Source organism: Rhincodon typus, chromosome 47 (genome assembly GCF_021869965.1).
Source record: "Rhincodon typus isolate 14 chromosome 47, sRhiTyp1.1, whole genome shotgun sequence".
Classification (NCBI taxonomy): Eukaryota; Metazoa; Chordata; class Chondrichthyes; order Orectolobiformes; family Rhincodontidae; genus Rhincodon; species Rhincodon typus.
This window is the reverse complement of record NC_063378.1, coordinates 7886819-7903916: the sequence shown is the minus strand read 5'-3', so window position 1 is coordinate 7903916 and position 17098 is coordinate 7886819. Positions and strand designations below refer to the sequence as shown.

The window sequence follows — 17098 nt, the reverse complement described above, 5'->3', positions numbered from 1 at the left end:
ATGTGGAAAGTCTTCTTGGGGCCTGGGATGGGGGTGAGGGAGGAGGTATGGGGGCAGGTGTAGCACTTCCTGCGGTTGCAGGGAAAAGTGCCGGGTGTGGTGGAGCTGGAGGGGAGTGTGGAGCGGACAAGGGAGTCACGGAGAGGCTGTATTCACCAGTTGCTCCAAGACATGGGCCGTGTGTCAGAGAGGAAGGTGCAGGGCCATCTCCACAATCGTAAGAGATCTTGCTTAGTTTGTCTCAAACGGAGTTGGCTTTGGGGGGAGTGGTTGAATGGGAGTCTGGAATTGGGGTTGTGCGAGGTAGGTGGAACCCTGGAACGGGATTGATGATTGGGTGGGGCTGTGATCTCAGTTCCTGGGGATTGAGGGGTCACTCAGCTGTGAAGATTAGAAAGTTGTAGTTGGGACCCTGGTTCTGCTACAAGGGATTCAGTTTGGTGCTGCTTGATATCCGGTATTGGATTTCAATGGTCAGCCCTGATGTCTACTTGGTTCTTGTATAGTCTGTCCACTTCTTAGGAGGGAAGGAGGAAACTGTAAAATCCTGTGGGCTCTCAAGCTGATTGATATTCAGTGTTAGGAATCTGAAATATAGGTATCAGAGATATGGGAGGGAAATCGAGGAAAACAAAATAAAGAATTGTTAGTGTAGAGGCTAGAATTTCCATTATTCCATTCCATCCCGCCCCACCCCCAGTTACCAGGTTTCAGATGGATGTGTTTTGTCCAATAACACAAGAGTTTCTGATGGATACCCTGGATACAGACAGTGATTCTGACTTATTGGTGAACCAGCCACAATCAGTGACCAACACGGGAGAGAGGTTGGAGACAGAAGCAGGTAATCTCGATCTGTGTAAGAGGGCTCTCATTGGACATGTCCTGGGAGAGTGAGAGAGAGAGAGAATCTGGAAAAGGAACAACAGGACAGTTCAACATAAAGACTGCCCTGTTCCAAATGTGCCCTTACTGGAGAGAGATGGGTCATTGAGGAAAATGTTTCCACAAAATACTGCTTCTATCTTGCTATAACAATCACTTTCTAATTACCTGTGCTTCTTTCATTAGTCGATCGGATTCTGACTGATCCCTTCAGACTAGACGGTGACTCTCAGTCGAACTGGTGGAAAGTGCTGACTGATTCCGACAGTAGCTCAGCAAATAACAGGGAGCAAAGAGATGAATGTAAGTCAGAGCAAAGGGAGCTGAAGTTGGGACTCGGGGATGTGGCTAAGGCATATGTATCAGAGGGGCTGGGTCACCAGTGCAGAAAACCACAGAAGGTTCCATCGCTGATATAATGTCAGATATCTGTAGCACTGCTGGCTATAGACCTAGGAGTACTCCATTGATTCAGCGGCTGTGTTGACAAGCCCTTCTGTCTATCTGGTCTGGTGTAGGTCTACTGTTTGGTCTTTAGTCCCTGTTTGGATTAGACTCCCTCTGCACTCATCCCAGGATCCGGATCAAGCCTGTGTCAGTCAGGATTCCCCGGATTACAGCATGACCTTGTGGTGATGTTCTCCAACATGGTGACAACATAGAACTTCACACCAGTCAGTTACCCCTTCAGGAGGGAATAAGGGCTTTGGAATTTCATGTAGTCTCTCAAACTGAGAATCGGATAACAGGAAAATAAGAGCCAAACCCAGACAAACGAAGAGGAAATGTTTACTCAATACAGAGCACTCTCGAAATGGACAGAATAGAACTCCCAAAATATGGTCACTTGAGACATCTTAAAAACTGGCCTGTTCGAGCCAATTATGTTTTTGATGCCTGTGTGTTTCCTCCAGTAGCAGAGTTATTGGAGAGATAAAGAAACTGTTGTTATCCATAACTACCAACTGTTTCCACAGTAGCCAACCAACAAGTTTATAATTGACCCATGCTTCTTCATTAGCAGATGAGTTTCTGACTGATTCCTTCAGACTAGACAGTGATTCTCAGTGGAACTGGTGGAAAGTGTCGACCGACTCAGAGGACAGCTTGGAAAACAACAATGCTAACCTGGATGAATGTAAATGAGTGGGATTGCTGAAGTTGGGGCTCTGTGATGGGGCTAAGGAGCATACGTAAGAGGGGGCCGGGTCATCAGCGCAGAAAACTCCCTTGGTTCTGATGCTGATGGATACTTATGGCTTGAATGCCAATGTTTGGAGCCTAACTCTAACTCCAACCCCATAGTACAAGGGCTCAATGCATTGAGAATTCCCTGTGTATAGTTCCATGGAGCTTCCTTCCTGCTGGGTCTCTACATCCTGTTGTGATCTGGTGCTGGGTTTCCCTGCCCCTTTGCGACCTGGTGCTGGCTCTCATGACCCTCCCAGTGTTCTGATGATGATCTTCCAGTCCTTGTTGTGTTGCCTCTCCAGCTACCAACAGCAATTATTGCAACTTCTTTGGAAAGTGAGTGGTTCCCAACCTGGAATCAGTTGCTCTGTAGCAGTGGAGTGTCTGAGACAATAGGATCCATAAGGATAGGTCAAGGTAATGGTGGTCTGGTCCACAGTGAATGTCTTGCCACTGTGTTAGTTAATGCTGAGGGAAGTGTTTCCACAAAGTTGTAGGGGCTGTTTAATCTAACAGCTGGAGGTGGATGTTGGGGAGACCCAAGAATTATATACCCGGTCAGTTACCTCTCTCTGAAGAGAAGGTGGGTTCTGAAAACTCCAGTGGATTCTAAACTGAGTGATATCCAGAGTCAGATACCTGAAAATAGATAACCAGGAACTAGGAAGAAAATCAGAATAAAATACAATGCAGCATGTGTCTGCCAGAATAGAGTACACACAATAAATTCCCAATGTACTGGTTTTTGAGAAATATAAAAACTGCCCTGTATGTCCCTCCTTCCACTGTCAATGACCATTTGCACAATGCTCAGCCATAACATTTCTCATTGACATACACTTCTTCCAGGTATAGAAGATCTTCAAACGATTCCCACAACATTGCACATAAAGCCACATGAGCTGACTGAGATGGGGGTAAGAGTGATACAGGAGAACTGTTTGAGTGAAGGTGAGTAATATACAGGGAGGGGTGGGTGGTAGAAGATTTGCTGTCTGGTATTCTGACGTTGGTGTCAGAATTTGGAATGGATTGGGCACCCAGTGCAGGACACTTTTATTTGATTTGTCACTGTCTGATGAAATATCCCATGTCTATGTTTTGGACACGGGTTGATGCCTTGATGCCAGGTCTTGATGGCGTGATGAGTTTCCCTCCTATAATTCTATGGAAGCCTCTGTTATGGTGCCTATCCCCACCACCCCCTCACCTGACACTGGTCTTTCCCCAGTTCTGATCTAATGAAATACCTTTCCATCCCAATGTGACCCAGTGAGAAGCCTTCCAGATCTGGCTGTGTCTTCTCTTCAACCTTTGCAGCTTCTTTGGAGAGAGGTGGGTGATTCCCATTCTGGCTTCAGCCGCAGCAAAGTGGTAGAGTCAAGAGAGCAATAGGAAAGGACAAGTTTACGATCATTCTGGTCCATGATCTGCCTCTTCCCTGGTGTGGGTTGCTGTTGGGATAAATATTCCCACACATTAATGGGGTAGGTTCAATATGACAGCTGAAGGTAAATATTTATGGCCAGCACAGAACTATACACCTGGTCAGCTACTACTCAGCCTACTTTAGGCTCTCTCTAACTGATTTTGGTTTTTCTTGTTCATTAATGGGATGTCAGCTGGAGTGACAAAGCCAGGCTATGTTGCGTGTCCTCAAGACAAAGGAGCAGAAATAGGCCATTTATCCCATCAAGTCGGTCTGTCATTCAATACGATCCTGGCTGATCTGATCATCCCCAACTCCACTTTCCTGCCTTTCCCTATAACTCTGATTCCCTTTTACTGACTTAAAAGTCTGTCTATCTTAACCAGGAATATGTTTATTTACTCAGCCTTTATCACCCTTTGCAGTAAAGAATCCCACAGATTACCATCTAAGAGAAGACATTCATCCTCATCTGTGTTAAATGTGTGACCCCTGATTCTGAAATTATGTCCTCTAGTCCTAGACTCTCCCACAAGAGGAAACCAACCTCTCCACACCTACCCTAATGAGTCTGCTAAAAATTTTGTACGTTACAATAAGGTTGCTTCTCATCTTAAACTCCAATGAGTACAGAACTAATCTACTCAACATTTCATAAGTAGACCCTTCATTCCTGATATCAGCCTAGTAAACCTTGCCTTCAGTGCCTCCAATGCCAGTATATCTTTCTTCCGATAATGGTCCAAACACTGTTCAGTATTCCAGCTACGGTCTGAGTAGTTCCTTGTATATTTCAGAAAAAAACATCCCCATTTTTAAACTCCATTCCCCTTCCATTTGCCTCCCCATTATCCACTGAACTTGGATGCTAGCATTTTGTGGTTCGTGATTCCTAACTGTTGCTCAAATTGGTGGCTTGCTAGACATTTTCAGCAGGCAGTTAAGGCTCATTCACAATATTGTGGGCAGTCTGGAGTTGCACGTAGGCCAGAACTGATGAGGATGACATTTCTTTCTAAAGGATATTAGTAAGTCAGATTTTTATAACAATATCAGTTGTCCTGGTCACCAAAACTGAGATAAACTTTTCATTCCAGATATTACTAACTGAATTCAAATTCCAACTGCTGGCATAGTATAGGTATAAATCACTGGGACTTTAAAGACAAATCAGGAAAAATACAGCAAAGCAAGTGTTTATCAAGAATCAAGGGCATTGTTAAAATACACAGGATAAAATTACCAATACACTGTCATTGGTGAGGCAGAAAAACTGCCTTGTTCTCTGCAACTATCAACTATTGCCTCCTATCCCAGCAACAGCTTTCTAATTGGCATCTGTTTCTTCCCTGAATCTCGGACAGACTCAAGTTGGGGCGAAGACTCAACCGATTCAGATGTCAGCTCAGAAGGCAAGGTGGAACATCTGGATGTACGTAAGTGAGAGAAGAACAGTTATTGCTTGGATGTTGGAAAGGTTCTGAGGGTGGAGACCTAGAGCAGAAAATTCTTGTGTTATTGTGCTGTTTGATAAAGGTAACAGTAATACTATCATACTATCAGTTCATACAATCAGTTCAGTTTCTGGCCAATGCTAAAACCCAGTGTGACATGTGACCTAATGATTCGTGCTAAATGATGAGCAAAAACCCCTGTGGACATAATTGCTAAAGTAGTTGCTGATTTGCATGTTACAACCCAGGGAGGAAGAGAGACAGGCCCCAGCCCAGCTTCATCGAGAGAGAGAGAAAAAGTCGATAACAGTCCAGGTGTTTTTAGTTTAGCAGTCTCCAAAATATTTGGGGCAGAAGGGAGAAGTCCTGAGTTACTGTGGTTGGTTCACTTGCCGAGCTGGTTCGTTGTTCCACAGACATTTCATTACCCTGCTGGGTAACCTCATCAGTGCAGCCTCTGATGAAGCACTGTTGTGTTTTCCTGTCTGGTATTTAAACTCTGGAGTCCATTGGAATTGGTTACCTCATTTCCGGTTTTTCTTCGCAGTGGTGTGAATATATAGGGTTTAATTCTATATGTTTATTGATGGCCTTCTTGGTGGAGAACTAAACCTCTAGAAATTCCCATGCTTGTCTCTGTTTGGCCTGTCCTAGGATCCTGATGTTGTCCCCAATCAAACTGGTGGTTCTCCTTATCCGTGTGAATGGAGTACTGTTCATGTCTTTTTGTTGCTAGTTGGTGTCCAAAAGAACCACCAGTTCGATTGGAACAACATCAGGATCCTAGGACGGACCAAACAGAAACAAGCACGGGAATTCCTACAGGCTTGGTTCTCCACCAAGAAGGCCATCAATAAACATGTAGAATTAGACCCTATATATACACCAGTGCAAAGAAAAACCAGAAATTCCAACGGACCCCAGAGTTTAAATACCAGGCAGGAAAACACAACAGCGCTTCATTGGAGTCTGCACTGATGATGTTACCCAGCAAGGTAATGAAATGTCTGCGAACTAATGCACCAGCTCGGTGAGTGAACCAACCACAACATCCACAACCCAAGCTACAAATCTACTCAAGAACCTTAATCCTGAGTTAAATAGAAGAAAACTCCAGAAGCAGAAGGTCTTTGTAGTGCCAGAAAGGAAGAAATCCTATACTATTGAGATAAGCTTAAAGAAGCCTTGGCTGGTATTAGTAGTGAGCTAAGATAGCAGCTTGTTTAAAGGTCGCTGGGAGAGACATTAATTGAAGAAAATTGCATTGAATGAAGACACAGAACCTTGCCAGAAAGGAAACTGATTGCAGCCATGCCAAATGAACAAGAAACTTTCAGCATGGAAATACAGATGACCCTTCACAGAGGTTTGAGTGTCTACAAGATGTTGGCAGGGGCGTTAACCTTTATTTCTATTTTTAAAGACATTGTTTCAAATACTTCTTGGATAGCTTCGCATACTTTGTCATTCTTTTGTGCAATCTTTGATGTTTGTTTGTTAAAAGTACTTGGCAACCTCTTGAGAATATATTCAGTGACTGACCTGCATGGCAAATGAAAGGTAAACCTATGATCTATCAATCTAGGTCAAACTTTGGGATCTGACTTTTCCAGTATTATCATCAGCCGAGATCATGCTTTCTATTATGAAATTATCTTTGTTGATAGTAATGAACTATCTCTTTAAATATCTGCTGTTGCTTATCTACCCTTTTACATTATAATCTGTTTTCCATATCCACTTTGACATCTGCTTTCAAATCATAGAATCCCTACAGTATGGAAACAGGCCCAATAGGTCCACAATGACCTTCCAAAGAGCATCCCACCCAGATCCATCCACCTGCTCTTTCCCTGTAACCCTGCATTTCCCATGGCTAACACACCTAATCTACACATCCCTGAACACTATGGGCAATTTAGCATGGCCAGTCCACCTAACCTGCACATCTTTGGACTGTGGGAGGAAACCAGAGCAACTGGTAGAAACCCACGCAAACACCGGGAGAAAGTGCAAACTCCACACAGACAGTCGCCCGAAGGTGGAATCAAATCCGGTCCCTGGCGCTGTGGGGCAGCAGTGTAAACCATCAAGCCACCATGGCACCCTTTGTATCTTTGTAATTATCTTTCTATCTTTGTAATGTATCTTCAAGTTTGAGACATCAGTTTTAGCCAAAGTTTCTCATGTTCAAGCTGCGTGTGAAATTCTACTGTGTTGTGAATGTTTATACATGGAGGGGATTTTTGCTAGGATATCATTACCTAATACAGTTGCATTACATTTTACCAGGTTTTAAGACAGTCTGTTCCCTGGTTGGTACCCAGAAGATGGTGTTCTGAGAAGCTGTCCTGAAAACACAGGATGAAATTATCCTCAAAGCTACATTTGAGAAGTCTGATTTATCCGGAGATTAAAATAGACCATGTTTACTCTTGTTTCTTTCTTATAGGTTCCCATTATTTCTTGAAATTAGCTTAAAGCCCAATAAACTGCTCGCATTAGTGACTACTTTCCCTTGGTATTTCCCATTTCCTCCCAAACTTATTATACATCTTCATCTTCCGAGTCATTAACATTTCTCACTTCTATGCCACCCTCATTCTTCGTGAACAATGACTCTGCCTACTTTTCCTTTTTTTTCTTATTCTATTTCTAGTACTGGTCACTTTGCAACCATATCTCTAAAATGTCTACCACGTAATGCCCATTTATTTTTATTTGCAGTATCATTTGGTTAATCTTGTTATGACTGCTGCATGTATTCAGATAAAGAACTGTTGATTTTTTTTTCCCCCATTTCTTTCCTTTCTCTGACCCTACTTATGGGTGTGCTTTTACCTTTGCACCTTCTCTCTTTCTGGCACATGATTATTGTCATCACCCGTATTGCTACCATTGTCTTTTCTCATTAAGTTTTTAAATCTTCCCCAATGTAAGCATCTTCACGCTTAAAATGTAGCTTAGAGCCCTCTCTACAGGCTTCATGAAAAGATTCTTGGGGATCCTGGACCCAATTCAATTCAAATGAAGCCTGTCTCAAAGAAACTTTTTGGAACGCAAGACAGCACATTAAGGGAGAAAGAGCAATGGAGAACCAAGGACTTGAACTCACAGCAAACTGCTATTCACAAATGGCAATAGAAATTCTTGAAATATACATACCATACTTGTCAGTTAAACAGGCACAGTAAAGAATAAATAATGCTCAAATATTCACCTTAATACAATTTCCAATTGTTCTCAAACAAGCTCAATCTTGGTCAAACGTGCCAGTCGAAGCACTGGATAGTAATTCTATATGCACGTACAATTATGTAAATCAGTTACAAAACCTTCTAAGAAAGCTGCTTGATCTGCACAAGTGTGAACTCTGCCTGCTGGAGGCCATTGGTCTGATAATGTCACCCTTGCCACACATACAGGAACCTGTGCCTGGACACAAATTGCAGTCAGGCTTCATTTCTAAAGGGACAAGTAGTATTAAGTCGATTTTGATTTTTTTTCAAAATCTGGACACAAGTTAATTTCTCTTTTGCATGTCATTGATTTTGTAATTATTATTGTGAATCCTAACAGGTTATAAGTGTGCACCTTAACACTGTTTCTGCATCCTATTGATATTGTAAGTAGTGGAATTTAATGTAGTAATTTTAATTTCAGACTTTTCAAAGCAAAAATATCCACATACTTCGTATCCAAGGTATCATGTTGTTCGCCGTTTAACTGTTAACAATAGGTAAGTTGCCTTGGTCAGGAACTGTGTTTACAAACCAGATACAAGAAGAATAATGTTTACTTTATTTGAACAAATTGACCCTGAGATCTAACTCCTCCTTTACTTTCTGTTCACTGATAGTGCACTGGAAACTCTGAGGAGCCATCTGTGTACATACAACCCTCCCAAAAAATATGGAGACTGTCTAAACATCTTGCTGTTTGGTATGGTCGCAGCTGGTAAATCAGCCACTATTAATACATTTCTCTCAGCTCTGGATCCAAGTGGAAGAACGATAAACTGTGTCCCAACTGGAGCCCACCCTGACTCTTTCACAACAAAGGTACCCTCTGTTACCTATTTTTGAAATTAAATCCTTTGAATGTGGGCATTGCTGGCAAGGCTGGTATTTAGTGCCTACCCTTTCTCACCTAGATACACCTGGTGGCAACTAGGCCTCCATAGTTAAGAATCAACATGGAGTCACGTATAGACCAAACCAGGAAAGAATGACAGCTATCCTTCCCTTCGGGCAAATTAACGAACCAATTAGATATTTAAGACAAACCAATAGCTTCATAGTCACTGAGTCTGGCACTTAAAGATTTTTAAAACTGATGTTCCAGTATTAAATTGGTTGTCTTTTATCCTTTGAAATTTTGCATTCTTGTGATTCAGTCCTGATCAGTGCAAAATGAAAATATTTAATGGCATATCTGTTCTCTTTCAACAATATACAAGTTTAATATGACCAAGCAAGTATTTTGTTCAATTTGGAAAGTGTGATTTGAACTCTCGGCTTCTTATTATCAGTCCTGATATGTAGCTTCCATGATCTTGCCCCTAAATTTGACTTTTATATAGATGGTTCTTTTTATTGAAGCAATGCTTTGGGTCAAGTGTTTGATTTTAAATTCTATTCCAATGGTTTGAATACTAATTCAGACACACTCAATGAAGTGTCATCTTTAGGATAACCTGTTAAAACAAACACTGTCTGCCTTCACTGGTCCCACAGCCATTATTTTGAATAGCAGAGGAGGTCTTCCTGATGACTAGGAACAATATTTATCCCACGAACGTGGTGAGAACAGATGATTTGATATTTAACTCATTGCTGTTTGTGGGTGCTTGCTGTTCAGAAATTGGCTCTCACACTTTCTATGTTATAGCAGTGAACAGATTTCAGAACGTTGCTTCATTGACAGTCATGCTGAAGATGACAGGATCCGTATAACCGCAAATCTTTTTAAAAATTATTTAACAGCTCAAGTCCTACAAGTCAAACTCACTGCAGTTTTGGGATACTGTTGGTTGGGATTCATTGAAAGATGTGGACAAGACAAAGAAACTATTAACCATGATCCTGGAAGGAAGGGTGCCACCAGGAACGAATGTGAGTTTACATAACTACTTAACACTTGTAAAACCTTATACAATCTCACTAAATTCAAACACTTCTTTGGAGTGAAGAGGGGCAAGGTCTACATGAAAAAGCTTCCTATGCGTCAGCAGCAGCTAAGCTGGTAGCATTTCCATCTTACAACAACTTGGTTGTGTGCTCAGTTTTCCACTTCAGAGACTACGGCCCATAGTGTCAGAACTGAAAAAGAGCTATTTTTTATTTCTCATAAAATACCAAAGTGATACTTCCATCCTTCCACTTTGTAAACTATGCACACTGTTAGCCTGTGGCATGTAGCACCTTGCATACCTTGAGAATTCTGCAAAGTACCCTCCAGTACATAGGATTCCTCACTTTGTCACTCAAATGAATTTTGCCCATCAGTCGTGTTCACCAGCAGCTTAATTCTAAGCCATGTTCTTTGATGCAGTCAGACCAACAAAGCGTAGGTCCACAAGTTTTTTTTTCTCTCTCTCTCTCTCTCTGGTCATATTCATCCTGAAGGCAGACCTTTCCAGAGTTCCTTCATTGATCGACCAAACAACATGCCTAATTCACTGTGTTGTCATCTGATCCAAGCACTCAGCTCTGTAGCATGTTTATAGACTATTTGGAAGTCTGAACTAATCACACCCCTTTTAGGACTCTGTCCTTTTCAAATCCACTCAAAGCAAAGGCTTTACTTTAGACTTAAAGGAACATTTCACAAAAGAAAGTACGTGCTCAATTGCCCAAAACACGGGGGTCATCATAAAGCCAAGAGTTAATGCTGAACTGACAATATAACCATAGGATCTCAGGTTAGAATATTATGCACAATAATGTGGCAAACACAGCAGTCAGTACGTACACAGCAAATTCCCACAAACAGGAAAGTGATAAGTCAGTAAATTGTTGGTTCGGGATAGACAGTGGACATGACATGACAAGAGAATATCTCTTCTAATCTTTGAAATGGTGGCCATGAGATCTTTTACATCAGACTGAGAGGATAGATGAGGACCATGGTTTAATATCTTATGCAAAAGATGAAACCAAGCCAAGCCAAGCTTGAAAGTAAGAAAATTTTGCATAAATCTAGTGCTGCAATAAACTATTGAAATCAATTAAAGGGGTATATACCTAAGCATCTGAAGAAAATATGAGGAGCTATGCTATATATAAAGATTTGTTTGTTCTAGGATCACTGAAAATAAAACAGGTGAAATTCAAAATACCTTTTTAGACACCATGTTAAAAATGAGTCATAACAGATTTGAATTAAGAAGATTCATTCCAAGAGATCCTTATGTGAAAATATATAACAGTGGAAAACATGTAATTAATGGAAAGATACAAAAGCAAAAGTAACTCACAGCATCAGAGTTGGGGAGGCGGTAATATCACTGGATTAGTAATGCAGAATCCCAGCTAATGTTCTGAGTATATGGAAGATTCAATAAAAATCTGGTATACAAAGCTAGCCAATGGCAATCATGTAAACACTGATTGCCATCTGGTTCACTAATGTTCTTTCGGAAGGAAATCTGCTGACCTTACCTGGTCTGACCTTCATGCGACTGAAAACCCACAATGCGGTAGTCTTTTTATTGTTATTTGTCATTTACATGAATGATCTGGATGTGAATGTACAAGGCATGACTAGTAAGTTTGCGGATGATACAAAATTAGGAGTTATCATTGATAGCGAAGAAGGTTATCAAAAATTGGAGAGATCTTGATCAGATGAGGAATTGGCTGAGGATTGGCAAATGCAATTTAATACAGATAAGTGTGAGGTGTTGCATTTTACAAAGTCAAACCAAGGCAAAACTTGTACAGTAAATGATAAGGTCCTGAGCAATGTTTTAGAATAGAGGGACCTAGGAGTACAAGTACCCAGTTCGTTGAAAGCTGCATCACAGGTTGCCAGAGTGGTGAAGAAGGCATTTAGCATGCTGGCCTTTGTCGGTTGAGGCGTTGAGTGTGGGTTTTGGGACGTTGTTACAGTTGTACAAGTCATTGGTGAGGCCATACTTGGAGTATTGTGTACAGTTCTTTAGTCGCTGTAATATAGCAAAGACATAGTTAAACAGGAAAGTGTGCAAAGAAGATTTACAAGGATGTTGCTAGGACTGGTACATCTGAGTTATAGGGAGAAGTTGGCCAGGATAGGACTTTATTCTGTGCAACGCAGAAGAATGAGGGGTGACCTTATTGAGGTGTATAAAATCATGACAGGCATAGATAGGATGAATGCGTATAGTCTTTTTCCCAGGGATGGGGAATTGAAAACTAAAGGGCATAGGTTTAAGGTGAGAGGGGAAAGATTTAAGAAGGACCTGAGGTGCAACTTCTTCACGCAGAGAATGGTGTGTATATGGAATGGGCTGCCAGAGAAAGTGGTTGAGGCAGGTACAATAGCAACATTTTAAAATTTTTTGGCTAGGAACATGGGTGGGAAGGGTTTAGAGGGATATGGACTAAATGCTGGCAATTGGAACTAGCTGAGTGGGCACCATGGTCAGCATGGACCAGTTTGGGCGAACAGCATGGAAACAGGCTCTATTACTCTATGACTCTTGTCTGCCCTCTTGCCAATTTGGGATGAGCAATAATTGCTGGCCTGGTCAGCAATGCCCATATCCCATGAATGAATTTTAAAACCCAGGAATAGAAAAATCTAGAGAATACTCTGAAAATAACACAGAGGACAGAGTGACTAAAACACAGAATAGTCCAAGAGCAATACACAAGGACAGAGTAATAAAGAACACACTAAGCGAAACACCAAAAAACAGAGTACTGAAATGTAAAGAATTATCTAGATGCACAGAGAAAGCAAACATGGAAAAATAAATAAATTGAGAAGAATATACTGTTCTAATTTCATGGAGATTAAAGGCAACCCTTACAGAATGGGGTCAATCTTGCTCTCAGCAAGATTGGTGAATGAGATGAATGGGCCTTGTCCCATACGAATGGGAACCCCTTCAATAAGTATTTTCCTTAATACACAATAATTATGAATGTTGATGGTAGCTTTCAGTATAACCAGTTTCTTTTTCTCCACCTTAGTTGCAGGATTTCAATCCTCATTCAGATGGTGCTCAGAATCCAGTCATTCCAAAAAATGTAATTCATGGAGTTGCATTCACTTTTAATACTTTCACTATGGAGGACATTAATCTGGATTTGATGAAGCAATTTCAGGATCTACAAACCATTGTATCACAGAAAGGTAGGACCTCTTGCTTTCTGCCAATAAAATTTTGTCGTCATTCTGCTTTACATTTAACATTTCATATTTTCAACTATTGTCTCCAGATATTTACAACATTGTGATCGGGACAAACTTTGATCGATTGAGGATACCAGAGAAAAGCTATAATCGCATTTATGAAAACAGAAAGCTAAAACGGAAGGTATTGGAAGTGTTTTCATTTCTAAAATCAGGCACGCTGATACAGTTTAAGGACATAGAAAATAGCAGCAATGACTGTGAAGGAATAGTTATGTATTTCCTCAACAACATAGTTCCTCGTCAGGCTTCAGGGATTGGAACAGAGAAGACAGAGCATTGGGATTAAGGGGAGTCATTTTCAGGATGGTAACCTGGGACTAGTGGTGTGTCACAAGAATCAGTGCTGGGCCACAATTATTGACAATATATATCAGTGACTTGGATTAGGAAAGTGAATGTCCTATCGCCGAGTTTGAAGATGAGACGAAAATAGGTGGGATGGCACAAAGAGTCCACGGAGAGATGTAGGCATGTTAAGAAAGTGACAAAATCAAATGATTTTACTGAAGGGAAATTGTATCAATAAACTTTTGGGGTTGTAACATCTTTTTCAATCTTTCATGGGATGTGAGCAACAAGGCATGGCCAACATTTTTTGCCGAACCCTAACTGCCCTTGGGAAGGTGGTGGTGAGTTACGACCTTAAACTAGGTCTGCACTCTGTGTGATTACATCGGAAATCCTTTTTGGAAGGGAGTTTCAGGATTTTGAACCAATGGTGAGCTCTCCCTTTGATTCAAAATGACTTAGAGTTATAAAGCCACACACCATAAAGGGAAACAGACCCATTGGTGTAATTCATCCTCACTGACCAGACATTCCAATGTGATGTAGTACCATTGTCCAGCACTTGGCCCATATACCTGTAAACCTTTCCTATTCATATACCCGTCCAGAATGCCTTTTAAATGTTGTAATTGTACCAGCCTCCACCATTTCCTCTGGCAGCTCGTTTTATACATGCACAACATTCTGCATGAAAAAGTTACCCCTCAGGTCCTCCTCAAACCTTCCCCCCACCCACCTTAAACCTATGCCCTCTAGTTTTGGAGTCCCCCACTATAGGAAAAAGTACCTTGGCTATTCACCTTACTCCTGCCGCTCACGATTTTACAAACCTCCATAAGGTCACCCCCTCAGCCTCTGATGCTCCAGGGAAAAAAACACAGCTTATTCAGCCTCTCCCTGTAACTCAAACCCTCCAGTTCTGGTAACATCCTTGAAAATCTTTTCTGTAGCCTCTCAAGTTTAAAAACAGACTTCAATAAGAATTTTTTCACAAACTATGCAACTCCCATACATTTCGTAGCAAATGGAGTCTCTGTTGCAATACAGGAAATACAGGAGCCAGTTTGTACACAGCAAGCTCCCTCAAGCAGCAATAAGGCAATGACCAGATAATCTCAGTAAACGTTGTTAGTGATGTAGAATATAATCATCTTCACTCACTCACTTATAACCACTTTTACTTGTCTCCCTTTCTCTTTTCTTAGTTTGCAATGTTGTCGGATTATACTGGGATGAAAAAACACACCATGTTTGCTGTTTCGAATGAGTTGAAAGGTGATAAGATTGAGAAGACAAAGTGTATTCTTGCTTTGTACATTCTGAAAAATATAGTCAAAAACATAGACCCATCTTCGAAATTTAAAAGGCAAAATACTGCAGAGGCTGGAAATCTGAAATGAAAACAGAAAATGCTGGGAACACTGAGTAAGTCAGGCAGCATCTGTAAAGAAATGTTTCAGGTCCAGGAGGACCATTCTTCAGAACCACTAGTTCCCCTCCTTGACTCAAAACGTTTACTCTGTTTTTCCCTCAACAGATGCTACCAGAGTGTTATGAATCACCAGAATTTCCCATTATTAGTTAGTTTAAAGACGGTTGGTACATAAAGGCCCAATGTATGAGTCGTCTGTACTTGTTCAATAAACATCGACAGTAGCTGCAGTCACAGAATCAATTAACAGAAAAAGATCACTCAGCCCATCTTGTCTGTGTTGACTCATTGAAAGAGCTATTCAATCAGCTCCACTCACAGGCTGCCTTTCCCCATAACTTTGTACATGTTCATTTTTCAAATATCAATTCAATTCCCCTTTTGAACATTCTTCATGAATCTGAGTCCACTGCCCTTCCCTTGCAGGCATTGAATTCCAGATCACAACAATTCATTATGCAAAAAAAAACATTCTCATCTGTTTGGTTGTTACATCTACGTCTGTCTAGATACCAATTATCTTGCCACTGGAAACATTTTCTCCTTATTTCATGCTGCTGAAAAAAAGCATATTTTGATTAACCTTTTGCCTTGCAATTATCAGGACAATTTGTAAGACATATGAATATCATCATATCTTTCATGTAGTAAGTAGATCAAAACAATACACTCTGCTCTCTGTCAAATTTTCCCCTGATTTTATGATTCCTCACATGAGGATCATTGACAGGGCCAGCATTTGTTTCATCCTTTTGTTGCCTTTGTGAAGGTGGTGGTGAGCTGCCTTCTTGAACCACTGTATGTAGACCCACAATGTCCTTTGGGGAGTTGAGGTTGCTCCACATTTTTGACCTGGCAACAGTGAAGGAACACTGATATTTCCAAGTCAAAATGGTACATGAATATGAGTGCAGCCTGGGAGTGTCATCTTATGACTTCACAATTTTGGTAATCTTATGTAATAAATATTTTGTTCTCTATTTTGTTTTCATTCTTTCTTTGTTTTTAAAATTAAAATTTTACACTCCACAACGTCGTGTCAGTTGGATGGAGAAAGCGTGTTTACTGGGAACATCAACTCAATGCTGCAATCTACTCAATGAAGTTTTAGCACAACTGGCAATGGTATTTGTACTTTTTTTTAAATTGCAGTTTGAACGCAAAAGGTCCGATGGCCTTCTGTGCTGCAACTGCTCGATGATTCTACTGGCAGACGCCTGCAAAATAATTTCAGTCAAATTAGTATCATTGTACCTTTTAAGAAGGAATTGTTCTGTCCTGTTTCTCTCGAAGAGTGGTGTTGTAAATTGGGTGCTGAGGTTTCTACTGTGTGGAAAGCAGAGTAAATAGGATTGGGTTTCTTTTAACGTAAACAATAGAAGCATGAGTGGGTGGAGTCAGGCTCAAACAGACCCAGGATTTTGATTTGCTTTTGGTTATTGCAGTTGAAGCTGCTAGATATAATTCTGTCTTTCCCTCTCTCTCTCTCTCTCGTCGCTGCTGCTGCTGCTACAAAACACTTGTTCTCTCACTGCTGCTTGATTCATTTTGTCGATGTTCCTTCTGGACTGGAGAAGATCAGAAATGAGGGAAATCTGTTTTGCTGAATTTGCCTTTGCCAGGAGTGTGTTTATGGGATGCCGATATATTGGAACTGTTGATGGCTAATAGTTAAAGTAATATAATTTTGTTAGCTATTTGATAAAGATAAGGCTGTATTGTTCTTTGTATTTTAATTGTGGTGTAAGAATACATTTTGTTTTGCTTAAAGCCAAGTAGTTTGACCAATCGTTGATTTGCTCACCAAATTCAGATGTTTCATCAGACCAGTTCAGACATTTCATCGCCATGCTAGGTAACATTATCAGTGCAGCCTCCGATGAAATGATGTTCATAGGATCATAGATGCCCTAGAGTGTGGAAACAGGCCATTCGGCCCAACAAGTCCACGCTGCCCCTCCAAAGAGCATCCCACCCAGACCCATTCCCCTAATTTCCCATGTCTAACCTACC

At 41.0% G+C, this 17098-nt stretch overlaps 1 protein-coding gene across 6 annotated transcripts; it reads left to right on the top strand.

The window, feature by feature from the left end:
• Positions 1-96: 96 nt before the first annotated feature.
• On the top strand, positions 97-16855 carry LOC109911796. Of its 6 annotated transcripts, none has more exons than XM_048620531.1 (10): positions 97-1188; positions 2926-3027; positions 4870-4941; positions 8623-8698; positions 8819-9020; positions 9945-10073; positions 13140-13302; positions 13389-13486; positions 14859-15078; positions 16663-16855. In XM_048620531.1, the coding sequence occupies exons 2-9, from the start codon at positions 2988-2990 to the stop codon at positions 15051-15053; spliced, it is 975 nt and encodes a 324-aa protein (XP_048476488.1). In that variant the 5' UTR covers positions 97-1188; positions 2926-2987; the 3' UTR covers positions 15054-15078; positions 16663-16855. The 6 variants fall into 6 exon arrangements, with proteins under 6 accessions (XP_048476488.1, XP_048476485.1, XP_048476487.1 ...); XM_048620528.1 differs by lacking the exon at positions 16663-16855 and adding an exon at positions 15191-16065; XM_048620530.1 differs by lacking the exon at positions 16663-16855 and adding an exon at positions 1907-2023 and having other exon boundaries at positions 14859-16065.
• The last annotated feature ends 243 nt before the right edge of the window (positions 16856-17098 follow it).